The 18357-nt window shown below is 36.7% G+C and overlaps 1 protein-coding gene across 1 annotated transcript in view; it reads left to right on the top strand.

Annotated features, from left to right (window-relative positions):
- MEI4 (meiotic double-stranded break formation protein 4) overlaps positions 1 to 18357 on the top strand; it is a 344684-nt gene that overhangs the window by 309550 nt on the left and 16777 nt on the right. Inside the window, exon 5 of the mRNA XM_074037609.1 lies at positions 85 to 188. Within this exon, the coding sequence (XP_073893710.1) occupies positions 85 to 188 (104 nt within the window). The remainder of the gene's footprint in view (positions 1 to 84; positions 189 to 18357) is intronic.

Raw genomic sequence — 18357 nt, 5'->3', positions numbered from 1 at the left:
TTAAATATTTGTATTACCCTTAAAAATCATAATGATAATTTGCTGCTAGCAAAATAATGTTTTTTTTTTTTCTTTTCACTGAAGAGAGAGAGAAAGAGATGGAATCTTGCCCTATTGCCCAGACTGGTCTCAAACTCCTGGGCTCAAGTGATTGGCCCCGTCAGCTTCCCGAAGTGCTGGGATTACAGGTATGAGCCACCATGCTTGACCAGTAAAATAATGTTAACATGATCATATAATACATTTGTTCTTATAGATATAAACCTAAAAAGTGTACTAGCTGTTAGTACTATCATGTTCTAACATATCTAGAATTATGCCAAGAATAGTTTAAGATAAATAACTATTTCACTTTTCACTAAGAGGGAGTTGGCATTTATTACCTGGTTTCAGGGGAACTACTATCTTTCAACACAATAGCTCTTATAAAGAATGATTTTCCTATCATCAAATTATATTTATGCTATTAACATGTTTTATGGGAGAAATATTCATCCCCCAGCACAGAAAGAATGTGGGATAGATTGACTCTTCAAAGGAAGGTGGGTCTCATTAGCAGATTAGTTAATCCCAAATGTTCAAAAAGCATGTGGTACAGAATAAGACAGCAAATACACAGTCACACAAGGTTTATGCTTGTGTGACAGTTTGACCACATTTTCTTTTGTTGATCTGTTTGTTTTGCCCCTCCACCATTTTCCCATGACTATTTGACAGGAATAAAAAAAAAAGATAAGTGTGTCAGGATGTACATTTTGTTACTTTTTAAACATTGAGAAAGATCAGAAAACAGACAGTATCTTTTTATCAGAATGCAGAAAAAGAGTCTATGAAGGCTCTGAGATTTTTGTCTTCTTTGTAAGCTAACAAGACAGTCTGCCACAGTTTCATAAATGCCTGCAGAAAACACAAGATGCTTAGGTCTTAATATGCTTATATCCTATTTTATATTTATTATGTATTTATGTTTTATATTAAATATATATTTAAGGTAAATATTTGGTTGGTAAATAGCTAATTCATTCAACACGAAAGTGAGTACTCATTAATTCCTATTAAAAATAGTCTCACTGTGCCTTAGTTCCCTCACTTCTCAAACTAAGACAATTTAAGAGTATTCACTAATTGAATTATTATGAAGTTTAAATGAGACAGTGTATGTAAGCACCACAAATTGTAGTTGGTTTACATGTCAGTCCAAAACATGTTAGTACATTATTCTATTACACTAATGTTTATATTTTATTATGTTTTCAATATCATCTGTTGGTAACTACTTATTTTACTAGACAATTAATAATAGTTCATTTATAATTACTATCACACATGTCTACTTAGATAGATACTTATAAATTGCCTTGTTACATATAAAACATTTTTTGCATTATAAATATGTTACACCTACAATTAAATTCACCTTCTAAAGAACTTAACTAGAATGCTCTTCTTCAGAATCTATAAAGGTCTGGTTTTTTTATTACTATTAATTAAAGTACACTAAAGTTGAAGTGTGGAATCAAGTTAAAACAAAGGAAAGATACTAGCAGTGGGATAATAATTCCCTCCTATTTTGTTGATAGAATACTTTTAATAAACTGAGATCCACCAAGGTATGGAAAAAGAAACAGATGCACAATATAGAAAAGAAATAAAAAGAAAGGACTTTTATTAAAAGCAATATGATTTTTTCCTTCAAAGAGTATGCATGTAGAGCCTGTTCAAAGGGAGTAAAATCCATTTCTCTGCAAGAGAACACATCAGAAGATGGATCCTTTTTTATATATACTTGCATTTACTAAGAATTTCCTTTCTAATAGCAGGACTAAGTCCTGCTGCCAAATATATGCTGCTATAAATGGCATTTTGCCAGTTTCTCGGTGGCTTTGATCATCTTTCATTTCTCAAGGAATGAAAATTTAGTGGGAAAGGGAAGCTCAGTTAATAGTGAAATGGCACTATTAGTACTATGTGTATAGGGTTGGGGTTGTGGGTGGGAGTAATTTAGAGATGGAGACAGCAGGACGGTAAAGCCTATAAAATTTATTCTTTCTTTAAAAATTGACATGGGTTTTCCTGGGCAAAACAGCCGAGTAGGAACAGCTCCTGTCTGCAGCTCCCAGCAAGACCAATGCAGAAGGGAGGGTGATTTCTTCATTTCCAACTGAGGTACCTGCTTCATCTCATTGGGACTGGTTAGACAGTGAGTGCAGCCCACAGAGGGCAAGTAGAAGCAGGGTGGGGCTTTGCCTTACCTGAGAATCACAAGGGGTCAGGGAACTTCCTCCCCTAGCCAAGTGAAGCCATGAGGGAACATGCCGTGAGGGATGGTGCAATCCGGCCCAGATGCTACAGTTTTCCCACAGCCTTCACAACCCGCAGACCAGGAGATTCCCTCGGGTGCCTACACCACAAGGGCCCCGGGTTTCAAGCACAAAACTAGGCAGCCATTTGGGCAGACACCAAGCTAGCTGCAGGAGTGTTTGTTCGAACCCCAGTGGCACCTGGAACACCAGCAAGACACAACTGTTCACTGCCCTGGAAAGGGGGATGAAGCCAGGGAGCCAAGTGGTCTTGCTCAGTGGATCCCACCCCCATGGAGCCCAACAAGCTAAGGTCCAGTGGCTCGAAATTCTTGCTGCCATCACAGCAGTCTGAAGTTGACCTGGGATGCTCGAGCTTGGTGAGGGGAGAGACGTCTGCCATCACTGAGACTTGAATAGGCATTTTTCCCCTCACAGTGTAAACAACGCTGCCAGGAAGTTCAGACTGGGTGGAGCCCACTGCAGCACCACAAAGCCGCTCTAGCCAGACTGTGTCTCTAGATTCCTCCTCTCTGGGCAGGGCATCTTTGAAAGAAAGACAGCAGCCCCAGTCAGAGGCTTAAACTGCCATCTCCCTGGGACAGAGCACCTGGGGGAAGGGACAGCTGTGGGTACAACTTCAGCAGACTTAAACGTTCCTGCCTGCCAGCTCTGAAGAGAGCAGCAGATCTCCCAGCACAGCACTTGAGCTCTACTAAGGGACAGACTGCTTCCTCAAGTGGGTCCCTGACCCCCATACCTCCTGACTGGGAGACACCTCCCAGCAGGGGTTGACAGACACCTCATACAGGAGAGCTCCAGCTGGCATCTGGCAGGTGCCCCTCTAGGACAAAGTTTCCAGAGGAAGGAGCTGGCAGCAATCTTTGCTATTCTGCAGCCTCTGCTGGTAATACCAAGGCAAACAGTGTCTGGAGTGGACCCCAGCAAACTCCAGCAGACCTGAAGAAGAGGGACCTGACTGTTAGAAGGAAAACTAAAAAACAAAAAGCAATAGCATCAACATCAACAAAAAGGATGTCCACAGAGAAACCCCATCTGAAGGTGACCAACATCAAGGACCAAAGGTAGATAAATCCATGAAGATGAAGAAAAACTAGCACAAAAATGCTGAAAATTCCAAAAAACAGAATGCCTCTTCTCCTCTCAAGGATCACAACTCCTCACCAGCAAGGGAACAAAACTAGACAGAGAATGAGTTTGGTGAATTGACAGAAGTAGGCTTCAGAAGGTGGGTAATAAACTTCTCTGAGCTAAAGGAGCACATTCTAATCCAATGCAAGGAAGCTAAGAACCTTGAAAAAAGGTTAGAGGAATTGCGAACTAGAATAACCAGTTTAGAGAAGAACATAAATGACCTGATGGAGCTGAAAAACACAGCACGAAAACTTCGTGAGGAATATGCAAGTATCAATAGCCAAACTGATGAAGTGGAAAAAAGGATATCAGAAATTGAAGATCAACTTAATGAAATAAAGTGTGAAGACAATATTAGAGAAAAAAGAATGAAAAAGAACAAACAAAGCCTCCAAGAAATATCAAACTATGTGAAAAGATCAAACCTGCATTTGATTGGTGTACCTGAAACTCACGGCGAGAATGGAATGAAGTCAGAAAACACACTTCAGGATATTATCCAGGAGAACTTCCCCAAACTAGCAAGACAGGCCAACATTTAAATTCAGGAAATACAGAGAACACCGTAAAGGTACTCCTCGAGAAGAGCAACCCTAAGACACATAATTGTCAGATTCACCAAGGTTAAAATGAAGGAAAAAACGCTAAGGGTAGCCAGAGAGAAAGGTGGGGTTACCCACAAAGGGAAGCCTGTCAGACTATCAGCAGATCTCTGGCAGAAACCCTGCAAGCCAAAAGAGAGTGGGGACGCATATTCAACATTCTTAAAGAAAAAAATTTTCAACCCAGAATTTCATATCCAGACAAACTAAGCTTCATAACTGAAGGAAAAATATGATCCTTTACAGACAAGCAAATGCTGAAGGATTTGGTCAGCACCAAGCCTGCTTTAAAAGAGCTCCTAAAGGAAGCACTAAATATGGAAAGGAAAAACTGGTAACAGCCACTGCAAAAACAAAACAAAACAAAATGTAAAGACCATTGAAACAGTGTGAAAGGGTTCTCTTTCCGCCACAAGTTCAGAAACACATATTGTATCTTGTCTTTGTGATGGTAGCCATTCTAACAGGTTTAAGATGAGATTTTTATATGAATTTTTCTGATGATTAGTGATTAGTGCATTTTCATATACCTATTGCCCAGTTTTATGCCTTCTTTGTGAAATGTCTGTTCATGTCATTTGCCCATTTTTAATCAGGTTATTGTTATTATTAATTATTATTCATTGCTATTAAGCTGTATGAGGTTTCTATATATTTTTATATATTTTGGATATTAACCCCTTATCAGATACATAGCTCACAAATATTTTCTTCCAATTCATAGGCTGCTTTTTAATTTTGGCATGCAGATATCTAGCTTTCTTAACACCATCTATTGAAGAAACTATTCTTTCCTCATTGTGTCTTCTTGGTATGCTTGTCAAAATTTAGTTGATTGTATATATTTGGGGCTCAGTCACTTCGTGGCCCAGAGGACTTAAAGAAAATGGTTATAGTCTATAGGCCTCATATCATCATATAAAAAGGAGATGATTTATATGACCCAGCAAGGTTTGGGTAATTTTTTTCAAATCCATCCCATTTGGCAAAAAATATGTTCAAAAAATAAAAATAATTCCTTTGAGTTTAAATTTTGTTTTTGCAAAAGTATAAAATCCAGACATAAGAAAACGGCATTTACTATATGTCATTTACTAATATCTGAAAGAAATTATTCTGTATCAAGAGATTAATGATTTCTAGTCTTTCTCATACAACTTTAATTGTGTGAAAAAAATCAATTAAGTTAACAGGATTAAAAAATGTTTAAGAGAAATTTGGAATCATATATCTTTCTGTTAGTAAAGTTGAAAATAATGATTACTCATATAGCCGATAATAAAAAGTTATGCTTTCTTTTTAACAGCAATAAAACTATCAGAAAGTATCAAAGAGAATGCAATTTTAAAAAAGCAAATGTAATGCCTTCCCACTTCATAGTATTTAATTTTGTTTCATATCTATTAAGGGATTACCTCAGCTAACCTCAAACAACCTAGATCTATTACACATATTAGGGTGGGTATAAACTATGATAATACTGCATCACAAAATCTCTGTGGCTTAAAAAATAGTTCTTAAGCTTTTCTACTTATAAAGCTTAGTGTAGATGTGGGGCTTTCCAGGGTGATGAACTCAATGTGATGGCTCAGCATTTCATATTTTAGAGTTTCCAATAACAACATGTGACCTTCACTGTCATTCTCATGGGTAAGAGCTGAATGGAGAATCCTGAGGAGATTTTCTCTCTCTCCAGTGGGAAGTAATACTGACTGCCTCAGCTCACATTTTATTGGCCAGAACATCATATATCACATGTTCCCTTTTCACTGCAAAAAAATTGGAAAGTATGGGGGTTCAGGGGACAGTTTAAATGTTTGGTAAGCATCACTGTCTTTGATCAGTCATATTATTAAACTTTTTTTAAAACTAGCTCCAATTAAGAGTTTAAGGTTTTTAATATTCTCTTTCCCAAAGATTATTTGCCAGATTTCACATGCAAAAATTTCTGTAAGGTAGGATAAGATTTTGATTATATGGATTTTTAAAGTTTGGTGGAGAAATAGAAACAAAAGAGCTTAATCAGATTTACTGATTTAGACTCACAAATGTTGTGTTCTAGTCCTTGCTGCCCTCCTCCTTATTAGCTAATTCTTCCTCCTGGGTGAGAGAAAACACAAGCATTTCCTTCTAGACCCCCAGAGAAGTAGCAATAAATACCTCTCTCTCTCTCTATCTCTCTCTCGCCCCCTCCCTCTCTCATCTTTATCTCCTTTCTCCCTCTCTTCCTTTATTCCTCTGTACTCCCTGTTTTTCTTCCTTTCTCTCCCTCTCCCCTACTCACCACTCTCCCTGCTATGTTCTCAACTAAAGACTCCATCCTCTCTTAAAAATAACCCATGAAGTGATTTTCTTCTTTCTATTACTCTTGACTTAAAATTTGCTGCTGCCTCTTATTTGGGAAATATAAAAAAGAGCCCTCAAATTGAAGCGAACATTTTTTACTTTATATTATTACAAATTCCAGTTGTTTTGTATTTCTCTGTGTTTTATATTCACAGGTCACTGATCTCACAAGGAACACAATTAGTTGAAACCAAATGAGAAAAATGTAACAACATTTTATAATGATGATAATAATAAGATAGCTATGGCCCAGTATGAAAGCATTAAACTATTATGTAAAAGTACCTCTGGCATTTTCTGTTTGCTTTCATTTCTAGGGCACAAAATTATCCTTTTAATATCCTGGCATACAAATCTGATTTTGATGTATAATCTATAATTCTGAGAGACTTAACAGTGAAGTAGCAATTTTCTCTAAAACAAAATCTGTTTAATGCTAATAAAATTGTTTTTACTTTTGCTGTGACTAGCAATCAACTCAAGATATAAATGTCTTTTTTTCATTAACTATTTTAGGTTTATAAATTTTTATACATTAATTATGGTATTGAAGGGGTATATTATAACCTTTCTCACTGATATATTTTCAAGTATTATATGAAAAGTTCTTTTCTACCATCCTAGATCAATCTCTATAGTAGATTGAATAGGACCCCAAAAAATAAATTCACCAGAAGTATGTGAATGTGACCTTATTTAGGAAAAGATCTTTGAAGATGTAATTAAATTAAAGTTCTCTAGATGAGATCATCCTGGATTACAGTAGGCCCTATATCCGATGGCAAGTGTCTTTATAAGAAGAAGAGTGGGTGTGGAGAGCAGCACAGGGGAAAATGGCATGAGAATAGCCTTTCTGTAGGGATTTGGGTTTTGCTGCCACAAGATTGAAGCCTCCAGAAGCTACAGGAAGCAAGGTAAAGTTCTCCTCCGGAGTCTTTGGAGGGATTGGAGCCCTGCCAACACATTGATTTCTGACTTCTGGCTTCCAGTACTAAGTTAGAGAATACATTTTTGTTGTTTTAATCAATGAAGTTTATGGTAATTTGTTATGACAATTCTAGGAAAGTAATAGAGCATCTTAATAGTTGTGCACTCCAGGACAAATCTTTGAAGCTGGTTGCGTAAGAAAAGCTGTCCTGTGCTAGGTTCACATATTTTGAGAGCCTTGCTCAGAGTGTACAAATTAAGTATCACAAGCTCCTAGCTTACCTGCTAGATGATTTTTAAATTTCTTTCTGTCACTTATTTTTTAAATTAAAAGTGATAATATTTTTTAAAATCTCAAACAAGAATCCTTTCATCCTCCTCACTGACAAAATGAGTTATCTTTGGGAAAATGATTTTTTTAAAAAAGGTTATTTCTCAACAATGGTTCCAAAATGAATGTGATTTATAAATGAGAAGATTCAAAAATCCAGCATTGGGCATGGATGTGTGAAAAAAAAAAAAAAAAGAGTATTGCCAGTAATTACCAGTAATTACTCTTTCCTCATGACTTGAGACCCACCTGATGGCATGTGATGGGAAATTAAACAAGAAAGTTCGTCACATTTTGGAAATATCATTACATTTTTGAAACAATTAAAAAATATAAGAGATACACCATGAACTTCAAGTTCCTTTCCCACTTTTTGGAAAAAAAAAAAAAAAGGCAACAACACAAATAGAACCCATACTTAAACGGTTAAGAAAATTGAGAGTCCATGTTTCCAAACTCAGATCAGCTAAGTAGAATGGATGATCAGTGCAGCCTGTGTTCCATGTACCATGATTGTTTGGAGGAGCAGCTCCACTGCAATTTCCTGAAACCCCTGTGGTGGCCCCAGGGCTCAAATGTAGAGAGCAGCCACCTTCCCAATTTCAGAATGAGGCCCACCAGTAACATTTGCAAGGGCCAAAGTAATCAAAATGAGAGGACACAGGCCTTATATTTACCTATTTTGAATATATATTTATATTAGCAAACTTAATTTCAATTCTCTTCCCATTAGTTTCTCTTCAGTACAAGACTTTGAACTGGAAGGAGCTCCAGTTGGTTAGTGTGGAAGATTCATTGAGTCCAGATTTGCCAACATCAGTAGATCTTCCTGCAATCCTTTTCCGCTCTTCTGAGAACTGGAGCCTGCAAAAGCCCGTCCCAGTTTCCATTTCTGTCCTTAGATTGCTAATCTAACTTTCTGGTAGTGGGTCTAACTGACTTTTTTTGTATCTTGCTTTTTCTCTGCATTCTAATAGTCAATGATATTATATGGATCCAGTTTGTCCTCCCTCCATATTTTGGGGTTCATGAGAATTTCTTATTATCTTGTTTTAGAGTAGATGTTTTCTGTGGGCTTTTTGTTTGCTTGCTTATTTGTTTACCTGTATAGTTGCTCTATCAATTTTGGAAGGGGAGAAGTCAGAAAGATTAAAAGACTCCACTCAGAATGCTTGTTTATCTGAGTCTCCTTGTTCAACTCATCTGTAAAATATGGGTAATAATAGTATCTATTTTATAGGACTAAGAAAGGAATAAAATAACATGAGACATATACATTTTTAAACACTGGCCTAAAATTAGAGATTGAAATACTTAGCTCTTATTTGTAGCCATTAGATTCAAGCTCTCTCAGAACTTTCTAGATTCTCGTTTATCATGAAGTTTCAAAGAAGCCTTTCTTATGTGTTTTCAGAACACATAGCATGTAAGAAGCAGCAAACTAACAGGTGGTAGGAGGTGCCATTACTTACAACTGCAATTATATCAAAAAGGTTCTTGACAGCCTGCTATTTGAGGGAAGATACAACTAAAAAGCAGTAAAGAACTATATTACTCCCCAGTACAATAATGAACCCATATTTTTCACACAGAGAGTATAGCATTGTTAGCTAATAGCTTTAAAAACATTCAAAGTATTTTAAAATAAAACATCAGAAGTTAACTCCATTAAAAGTTTCAAAAGAAAAAATAACTTACCTATAAAACATTTTGTTATAAACATAGTTACCTTTTCATCCTTTCTTAAATAAATGACCATATTTATTTAATATAATATATAATGGTTAGTATATATAAACCACTTATTTAAATACATATATTCTTTTAAAAGCAACAAAAGAAAAACCCATTAAAAGTTAATTATTCAAAGTTATAGTGAAAGATGAATCGTGTATCATTAGTTATGTAAGACATCTATCCATAATAGTGCAGAAAATTCATTGTAATGTATGATGTTTATTATTCATCTATTCTCTGTCAGCATTATTTTTGGGGAGTGTAAAGTCTGTATCAGGTTTCAGCTATGCACAAAATTGAAGGGTTTGGTGGTAGGACAAAATTATCCCTAAATGAAGAAACTGATACCAAGAGATTCGGTAAAGTCAAATTTGAAAATCTATTTTCATTCCACTTTAAAACATATTGGCACTTTAAGGATCTCTCAGTGGAATATTGGGCTATTTGTCTTTGGCTTTTTTTTTTTTTTTTTTAATTTCCCCAGAGAATAAATGACAGAAGGGTAGAGGCTGGAAGCTGATTCCTGGTTATGATTGGAGAAAGAACCTTGGAGGCTTGTATGACACATTAAAACTATCAGTAAAATCTACCTAATACCCAGTTGTCTGTATAGATAGGTAATTTTCAACAATTGAAGTAGCATGTGACCCAATGTCCCCATCTGTACATAGTGACGGGCTCACTTCATAGCAAGGTCTTAAGACTCTCACCACAACATGGGTGTTTAGTGAATTCTTATGATTTTACATTGCCTCGGCACCTATTTTGAATACAAGTTTAAGTTTCTCATACTGGAAGCAAGGTTCTTAACACAGCTTTCAGTTCTACACCATACCCGAATGGCTCAAGCTGATGCCAGAGAGAAGAACTGAGAAACATCTCTCCTGCCCAACAGACTATGCTCTCTGCTTTCCAGCTATTTTCTTTAAATGGACCATTCAGACATTTGCCCATGGACTTGAGGTGACCCACGTCTTATTCCCATATACATACTGCTGGTGGCTACTCACCGCCTCTCTCTCTCTTCCTGACCCTACACTTCTGCCTCGTGTGACCCATAATTTCCTCTCCATTAATTATGTCCTCCATGCCCAAAATATGTAAGTAAAAATCTTTGGGCCGGGCACGGTAGCTCACACCTGTAATCCCAGCACTTTGGGAGGCCGCAGCGGGTGGATCACAAGGTCAAAAGATCAAGACCATCCTGGCCAATGTGGTGAAACCCTGTTTCTACTAAAAAAAAAAATGCAAAAATTAGCTGGGCATGGTGATGCACACTTGTAGTCCCAGCTACTCGGAAGGCTGAGGCAGGAGAATTGCTTGAATCCAGGAGGCGGAGGTTGCAGTGAGCCGAGATCACACCACTGCACTCTAGCCTGGGCAACAGAGCAAGGCTCTGTTAAAAAAAAAAAAAAAAAAAAAAATTGGCCTTGTTTCATCCTGTGGTAGTGTCTTGTATTGAATGTTCAACTTCCATCTGCACTCTAGCCTGGGCAACAGAGCAAGGCTCCGTTAAAGAAAAAAAAAAAAAATTTGGCCTTGTTTCATCCTGTGGTAGTGTATTGTATTGAATGTTCAACTTCCATCTGAAGAACAACGGGCTGTCCCAGCCCAGGTTTTCCCCAGTGTGCTGGAGAGGACACAACATTTGGCTTTCATCACCAGAGAAATGGTCAGGTAGGCATAATGTAGTCATGGGTCATACAAGAGCCACAAGGTCATCTTCCACTGTAAATAAGGTCCCTGTGTAAGGGACCAGGGTTGCAAAACAAGGTAGTACACCATCCTCCAGCTAAAAGAAGTATCTCATGAAAAGCACACCGTACACACTCATGTCTGACTCCCTTTCATTTTTCTTTAGCACAGGGCTGACAGCCTTCCTGGTACTGGATCCCCAACGTAGCTGGGGCTCTCAAAATAGAGTGGTACTGTTGAGAAAAGCAGACAGGCAAAGGATAGGCCGTTTAAATTCCATGGTCTCTGAAAGCTCAGTAGCATTTAATACTGTTAAAAATATTCCTTATTCTCGAAGTACTCCTCTCTCTTTTCAGACATTGCACAACCTCAATTTGTTGTCCTAGCCTCTTGGACTACTCCTTCTCTACATTATATTTTCTTTTCAGCCCCTGATTCTCTTATTTTCTTTCTGGCCTTGCTTTTTCTCTTACAAACTCATCATTCATTATAGTGTTTTCATAAAATGCTTTTAAAAGCTAAAACAGTGTATTTAATGCCTTTTTGCTTTTTAATATATTAGCATTCCCATTTTGACTGAGCTATTTCACAGGAACAACATATTATCATGTCATTTTAATAAATAAATAAATGACAACATTGATAAACTTGAATACATTCAACAAAGAACTACTATTTATCAAGTGATGCCACAAAACAGAATGAAAAGATAAACCACAAATTGGAACTATTATCCATGAAATATTAAAATTCCTACAAATCAGTAAGATGAAAATAGGTGATTCATTAGAAAAACAGGAAAATATCTGAACAGGCCCTTCAAAAGGATGATATTCTAGTGGCCAGTAAACACAAGAAAAGTTATTACACCTCATTAATTATCACATGTATTAAAATTAAAATGATTTCAAAATATCATTACTCATCTGCCAGATTAGTAAACATTAAAATATTTAATATACCAAGTGTTGGTAGGATGTGGTGCTATGAGAATTCACATAGCTTGCATATGGGAGTGTTGGGTTTAGCTACTTTGAAAAGCAGTTTGACTTATCTGATTAAGTTAAATAGTTTAATTTCTAATGCCTATTAATTCCACTTCCAGGTATAAAGAGAAAATACTACAAATCTGCATAAGAAGTCATGTCCAAGAGTGTTTATAGCCACATCATGTGTAGTAGACACATGGAAACAACCCTACATCAATCTAAACTGAAATGGGTATGTAAAACCCAATAGATTCATATCATGGAGTTTGCACAGAAATGTAAAGGAAAAAAAAGTCAGCATACAGTAACATTCATGGTTACAACATAAAGTTGAACAAATCTCAAAAATGCATAGAGTATAGTTTCATTTGTATAAAATTCATAAACAAAACTAAACTATATTCCCTTCAGATATGTCCAAAGATGGTAAAGCTCTAAGGAGAAGGAAAGAAATGATCCTCACAGAAGTCAAGATTGTGGTTCTCTCTAGTGGGGAGTAAGGTCATTGTGTTCAAGAGGGGTGCACAGAGGGTGGGATCTGAGGGTGAGGGAGTTTCTATTGTGTTAGCCATATTGTTTGTTGATCTAAGTGGTATTGCATGAGTAAATATTTGCCTTATAGTTATTTTTTAAATTTCTCACAATTAAAAATAACAAGTAATAGGGGTTGAAAGAGAAATATGATAATTGGCCTCCAAAGGTGACCCTCCAAAGAGTCATCACTTGGGTAATTTAGGGAGTCCCCTACGCAAAGGTAGTCTGTACTGTCTTTGACCCACCCAATATAGTGAAAGTGATGCTGCTTGACTTCTCATCGATGTGACTTTTAATTTGTTCTCTTCTAATGCTGTCTCTGGGAAAAGCCAACTACGATGGCAGTAGTCTGACTACTCTGAGGCCTCCATGCTCTGAGGACAAACTAGTCAAGTGGAGTAGCTACTGGAGCAGCTGCAATTATTCCAGTCATCCCAAACAAAGGTCTAGATATGTGAGTAAAGAAGTCTTCATGTAACTCTAGCCCTGTAATGATATGACCACAGCTACATGAGAGACTCTGAGCACTAATCATCCAGCTACCCCCCAAAGTACCGTGAGATAATATTAATGAATTCATGTTTTAGGCCACTAAGTGTTGGGGTGGTTTTCTATTCAGAGGTAGATAACTGGAACAGAGGAGGAGTGGAACAAGTAGACAAAATAAAATAAGAAACCAAGAGAAAGAAAAAAACAGAATCTAATATAATTATTTAAATAAATAATAAAAATGTAGCATTGCTAAGAATAGGGCTCATTTATTTATTTCAACAAACATCCTCTATTCTGAGAGCCACACTCATATTTACAACTATCTGCTAGAGATTTCTCCACCTGAGTATCCTCTCGAGTTTTTTAAACCAATAAATTTAAAATGAAGATACACCTTCCCCTGAAATTGGACCCTTCTCCTAAATTAATAATTTTGTTAGTTTCAGGCTAAGCTTGACTCATTTTAAATTCACACTCTCACTTAGTTACAGTCCTTTAATAAGATGTAAAATCTTATTCAATCACTCATTTATGAACTCCTTCAATAAATATTCAGTTACTATTAAGTTCCAAGCAATAAACTAGGTTCTGAGCTGTAGCCTCTGTAGAGGTGACCAAACCAGTTATGCTTCCTACCACCTATAATATACTTGTAACAGCCTCTCCCATTTTGTTTTGATTATCTCCATTATCTTTCTAGGCTTCATTTCTTCTTGCTTGAACTGGCGGCCAATTCCTTTAACTAAGGAACAGTTTTTTCTACCTCTTGTTTTCACTGGAATGGCTTAGCCATACTTCCAGATTGATCCACCCTCATTACCGTATTTCTTGGTAAAAATGATTCACTGATATAATACTAATCTGCTTCCTCCTCCCAAAACTTTAGGGTAATATTTAATATAGCATTTACATCATCCCTATGTATTAATTTCTGCTCATTATTCAAGGCATCTTACAAATATTACGTCTTGTATGAAACATTTACTGTGTGTGAGATATCCTTTTGTTCATTTTGAAACCAGTTCATATTGCAGAGGGAGGGGCTTTATATTTTGCCAGGAGGTATAATTATTTAAAATGAATGACTTCCCTTTCCAAAATGTGGATTTAATCATGTTTCTTTGACCTGGAATAACCTTTTTCTCAATTGTTTAACTTATTTTACACTAATTCAACAGTCCATTTTCATAGTCTATTTTTCAATTTAATTGTGTTTACAACTTGTAAATGTGTTTTATGAATGTTAAAGTTCTGTCCCTGCAAGGTAACATACCTACGATTTTAACTGCTATGAATAGAGAAATGAAACATCAGATGTCTCAGAAATTTCTGTGTGAGTTTATATTAATGATTCTGCAAATTGGCATAAAGATAAAAGCTAATTCAAATAGATTTTTAAAATATTGATTTTAAAAAAGATGATAAAACTAAAGAATTTGATCCATCCTGATTTATGGATATGCAGAGAAAATACCAGATTTTTTAAATATAAACTTTTTCTTCAAATATTTTCCATAAATCTGTTTAATGAACTACAGAATCAGTTTAATGAACTATCAGCTTAATTAACTGAACTACAGAATCTCTCCCATGTTTTTTTAAACACTAAAAGTTGTTAATATTTTCATGCAAGACTAATCTTTATATTCCAAATTTTTTTGTTTAAAGCCTTGTATATAATGATACCTAAAAAAAAAAAAAGAAATTCCCAGATATCTGAATGATTTTTCAGCCACACATATCATTTCCAATACTGTCAGTTTAACATGAAGAGCTGCACAGATTTTCATATGCAAGTCTTTTTTACAGAATTTTGGTTTCAACCCTTGTTCACAATGATGCCATAAAAATACAATTGCCAATAATTTGGCTGAGTTTTTTCTACTACACCTAATAAAATACAGCTGAGGTAGTTAATGACACAAAGCTCTTTAACTTAAAGAAATCCATAAGGTGTGCTACACCACACCTAACTTGGGGGAAAGGAATTACTAAGATTATTAAAAGGCTCTCTCTTTCCTAAGAATTCTGCATTTAATGCTTCTACAGTTTTGAGGTCGGAGGCTGGCAGGACTTATTTTCTGGTCAGAACCCTACTGACCAAAACAGGCTGTGGTTCAGACATGATAAAATAAACTGGCAGGAACCATCAGATGACTAGGAAAGTAATCCCTATCTACCCTCATTGCTTATTAGCATAAGACACTGCCACCAGCACCATGACAGTTTGCAGATGCTATGGTAATGACGTGGAAGTTACCACCCCTTTCCGTGGCAATGACCTGGAAGATACCGCTGCTTTCCTAGGACGTTCCAGATAATGCCCCCTCTATTTGTATTAACCTGCCCCCTAATTTGCATGTAATTGAAACTGGGAATAAGTGGGTATAAATAGAATAATCAAGAACTCATACTTTGCCGACCGTGTGTGCGCTACCAATGAGTTAGTCCTGCTCTGCAAGGAGCAATACCATTCAATAAAAGATTGCTGTTTAACACCACTGGCTTGCCCTTGAATTCCTTCCTGGGTAAAGCCAAGAACCCTCCTGGGCGAAGCTCCAATTTGGAGATTTGCCTGGGCCTGCATCAGTCTGAAGAAAAAGGAACAACCTTTTAAAACACATCTTTACCCTAATTGTTAACAACCATATTTCTTTGTAAAATATGAGTATTTTGGTGTAATTAAGTTTTCATAGGTGGCAGCCTGACATAGGAGCATAAGCATAGGGCTTATCAGAGAGCCTCTGTACTCTACCATAGACAATGGGAAACTTGGGGCAGTTTACTTAACTCTGTGAAGCTACCTCAGCTTCCCTATCTGCAAAACGAGAATAACTTTTCACTTTCAAGATTCAGATAAGAAATTTTAAAAAATGTGGGCAAAGGATATGAACAGACACTTCTCAAAAGAAGACATTTATGCAGCCAACAAACATATGAAAAAAAACTCATCACCACTGGTCATTAGAGAAATGCAAATCAAAACCACAATGAGATACCATCTCATGCCAGTTAGAATGGCAATCGTTAAAAAGTCAAGAAACAACAGATGCTGGCAAAAAATGCAAAGAAATGGGAACGCTTTTACACTGTTGGTGAAAGTGTAAATTAGTCCAGCCATCGTGGAAGACAGTGTGGTGATTCCTCAAGGACCTAGAACCAGAAATACTATTTGATGCAGCAATCCCATTACTGGGTATATACCCAAAGGATTATAAATCATTCTACTATAGAGACACATGCACACGTATGTTTATTGTGGCACTATTTACAAGAGCAAAGACCTGGAACCAACCCAAATGCCCATCAATGATAGACTGGATAAAGAAAATGTGGCATCTACCATGGAATACTATGCAGCCATAAAAAAAGAATGAATTCATGTCCTTTGCAGAGACATGGATGAAGCTGGACACTGTCATCCTCAGCAAACTAACACAGGAACTGAAAACCAAACACCGCATGTTCTCACTCATAAGTGGGAGTTGAACAGTGAGAACAGATGGACACAGAGAGGGGAACATCACACACTGAGGCCTGTCAGGGGGTGGGGGGCAAGGGGAGGGATAGCATTAGGACAAATACCTAATGCATGCAGGGCTTAAAAACTAGATGATGGCTTGATGGGTGCAGCAAACCACCATGTCACATGTATACCTGTGTAACCTGCACGTTCAGCACATATATCCCAGAACTTAAAGTAAAATAAAAACTAAAAATAAAGAAAGAATGAAATAAAATAATGTAATGGGTAGTTGATCTTGTGATAGTAGTTGCAATAATAGTAATAGAACAAAAGATTCCTACTGTTCAAAGTGGCAGATGTCATTAATCGTAGGAAATTGAACCTGCTAGTGGTTAGGAAAGATAATATTCTATTTTGTTGCACAGAAACACGTTAGGAAACAAAACTCATGTTTCACAAGGCTATAAGTAATCTGGCATCTGTGAAGGAAATATAACAGAATTGCCACATGTTGACACTAAAGAGTTCAATTTCTTAAAGCCATGCCATTTGATTTATCCTGATGGTCATGACTAAACCTAACCATGTGTCAATATCTCTGGATAGTTCATCACCACGGTTGAACTGAACGATGTTCACTGTTGTATTCTGGCCGCTTAACTAAATAAGAATATGACTAACGAGTGCATTTACAAAGCAGTTAGAGACTTCTAATAGCTGACTCATGTCTTGGGCTTTCCACTCTCAAATATTGACCTGAATAGCTAAAAAATATCCCCTCAGATGACTGTGTAAATCGAGTAGGAATGTGAGTCGTAGCTAAAGCTGGAATATTTCTACATGATATTATATATTCTACTAGTCAAATAGCTTCAGTTTTAGTTTTGTATTGATGAAATGAAGCTACTGACTCCCCAAATACCCACATTACTTATAATATCCTGGGCAAGGGATACAATAGGAATTGTAAAGAAGGCAATGTGTTAACACTGAAGAGTCACTGTGCCACACAGAGACTGCAGTTCAGACACAGGCCACATGCAGCATATCTATCTCACAGCAGCCATTTTTAGGTTATTATTATCCAGACATCTACCAAGAAAGGTTGGCTCTTCCTTGAATTTATGGTGTTGGGAGGGACGTGACATCTAGAGCTTCAGGTTGGGAATTCGTAGGAAAGGTGATTCACTGTGGCCTATACAAAGTGCTAATGGGACTGTGAGATAATTTCCTTGTAGTTAAGAAAGTAGAATTCAAAAGGAGGGGAAATGAATTAACATTTACAAGAAGCTTCCTGACTTCTGTTACTTCCGTAAATTATAGTCATGACTGAATTTTGGTGTGCGGCAGCTTTGCTACATGATAAGATGATGAGTAGGATGTATTAGTGCAAGAATGAACACAGTGTCAATGGTAATGACATCCTCATTATAATAATATTTGCTGGTAGTAATAAATAGTCATGGTCAAATTCAAGGAAAGACAGGCATAACATCTTGTGGGGTTGGAGAGGGAGGGAGCTTTCAGGGAGTATTTCACAGAGGAGGTGAAAATTGACCCAAGATTAAAGGAAGCTAAACCACTAAGCTTTTGACAGATCCTTAAATAAATTTTTCTAGCCCATTTTCTAGCCCTGTGCAAAAGCATGAATTTTCCTTTTATATCCTTCTCACTTTGTCTCTAGCTTTAAGGCAGCAATTCCTAGTAACAGGATTATCTCATGAGTAAATTATTGCTACCTCTTTGGAGCTGTTCCTACTTTCAGCACTATTTTCTCAACTAA

The sequence above is a fragment of the Macaca fascicularis genome, chromosome 4, assembly GCF_037993035.2.
Source record: "Macaca fascicularis isolate 582-1 chromosome 4, T2T-MFA8v1.1".
Classification (NCBI taxonomy): Eukaryota; Metazoa; Chordata; class Mammalia; order Primates; family Cercopithecidae; genus Macaca; species Macaca fascicularis.
This window is presented reverse-complemented; position numbering and strand designations above follow the sequence as displayed.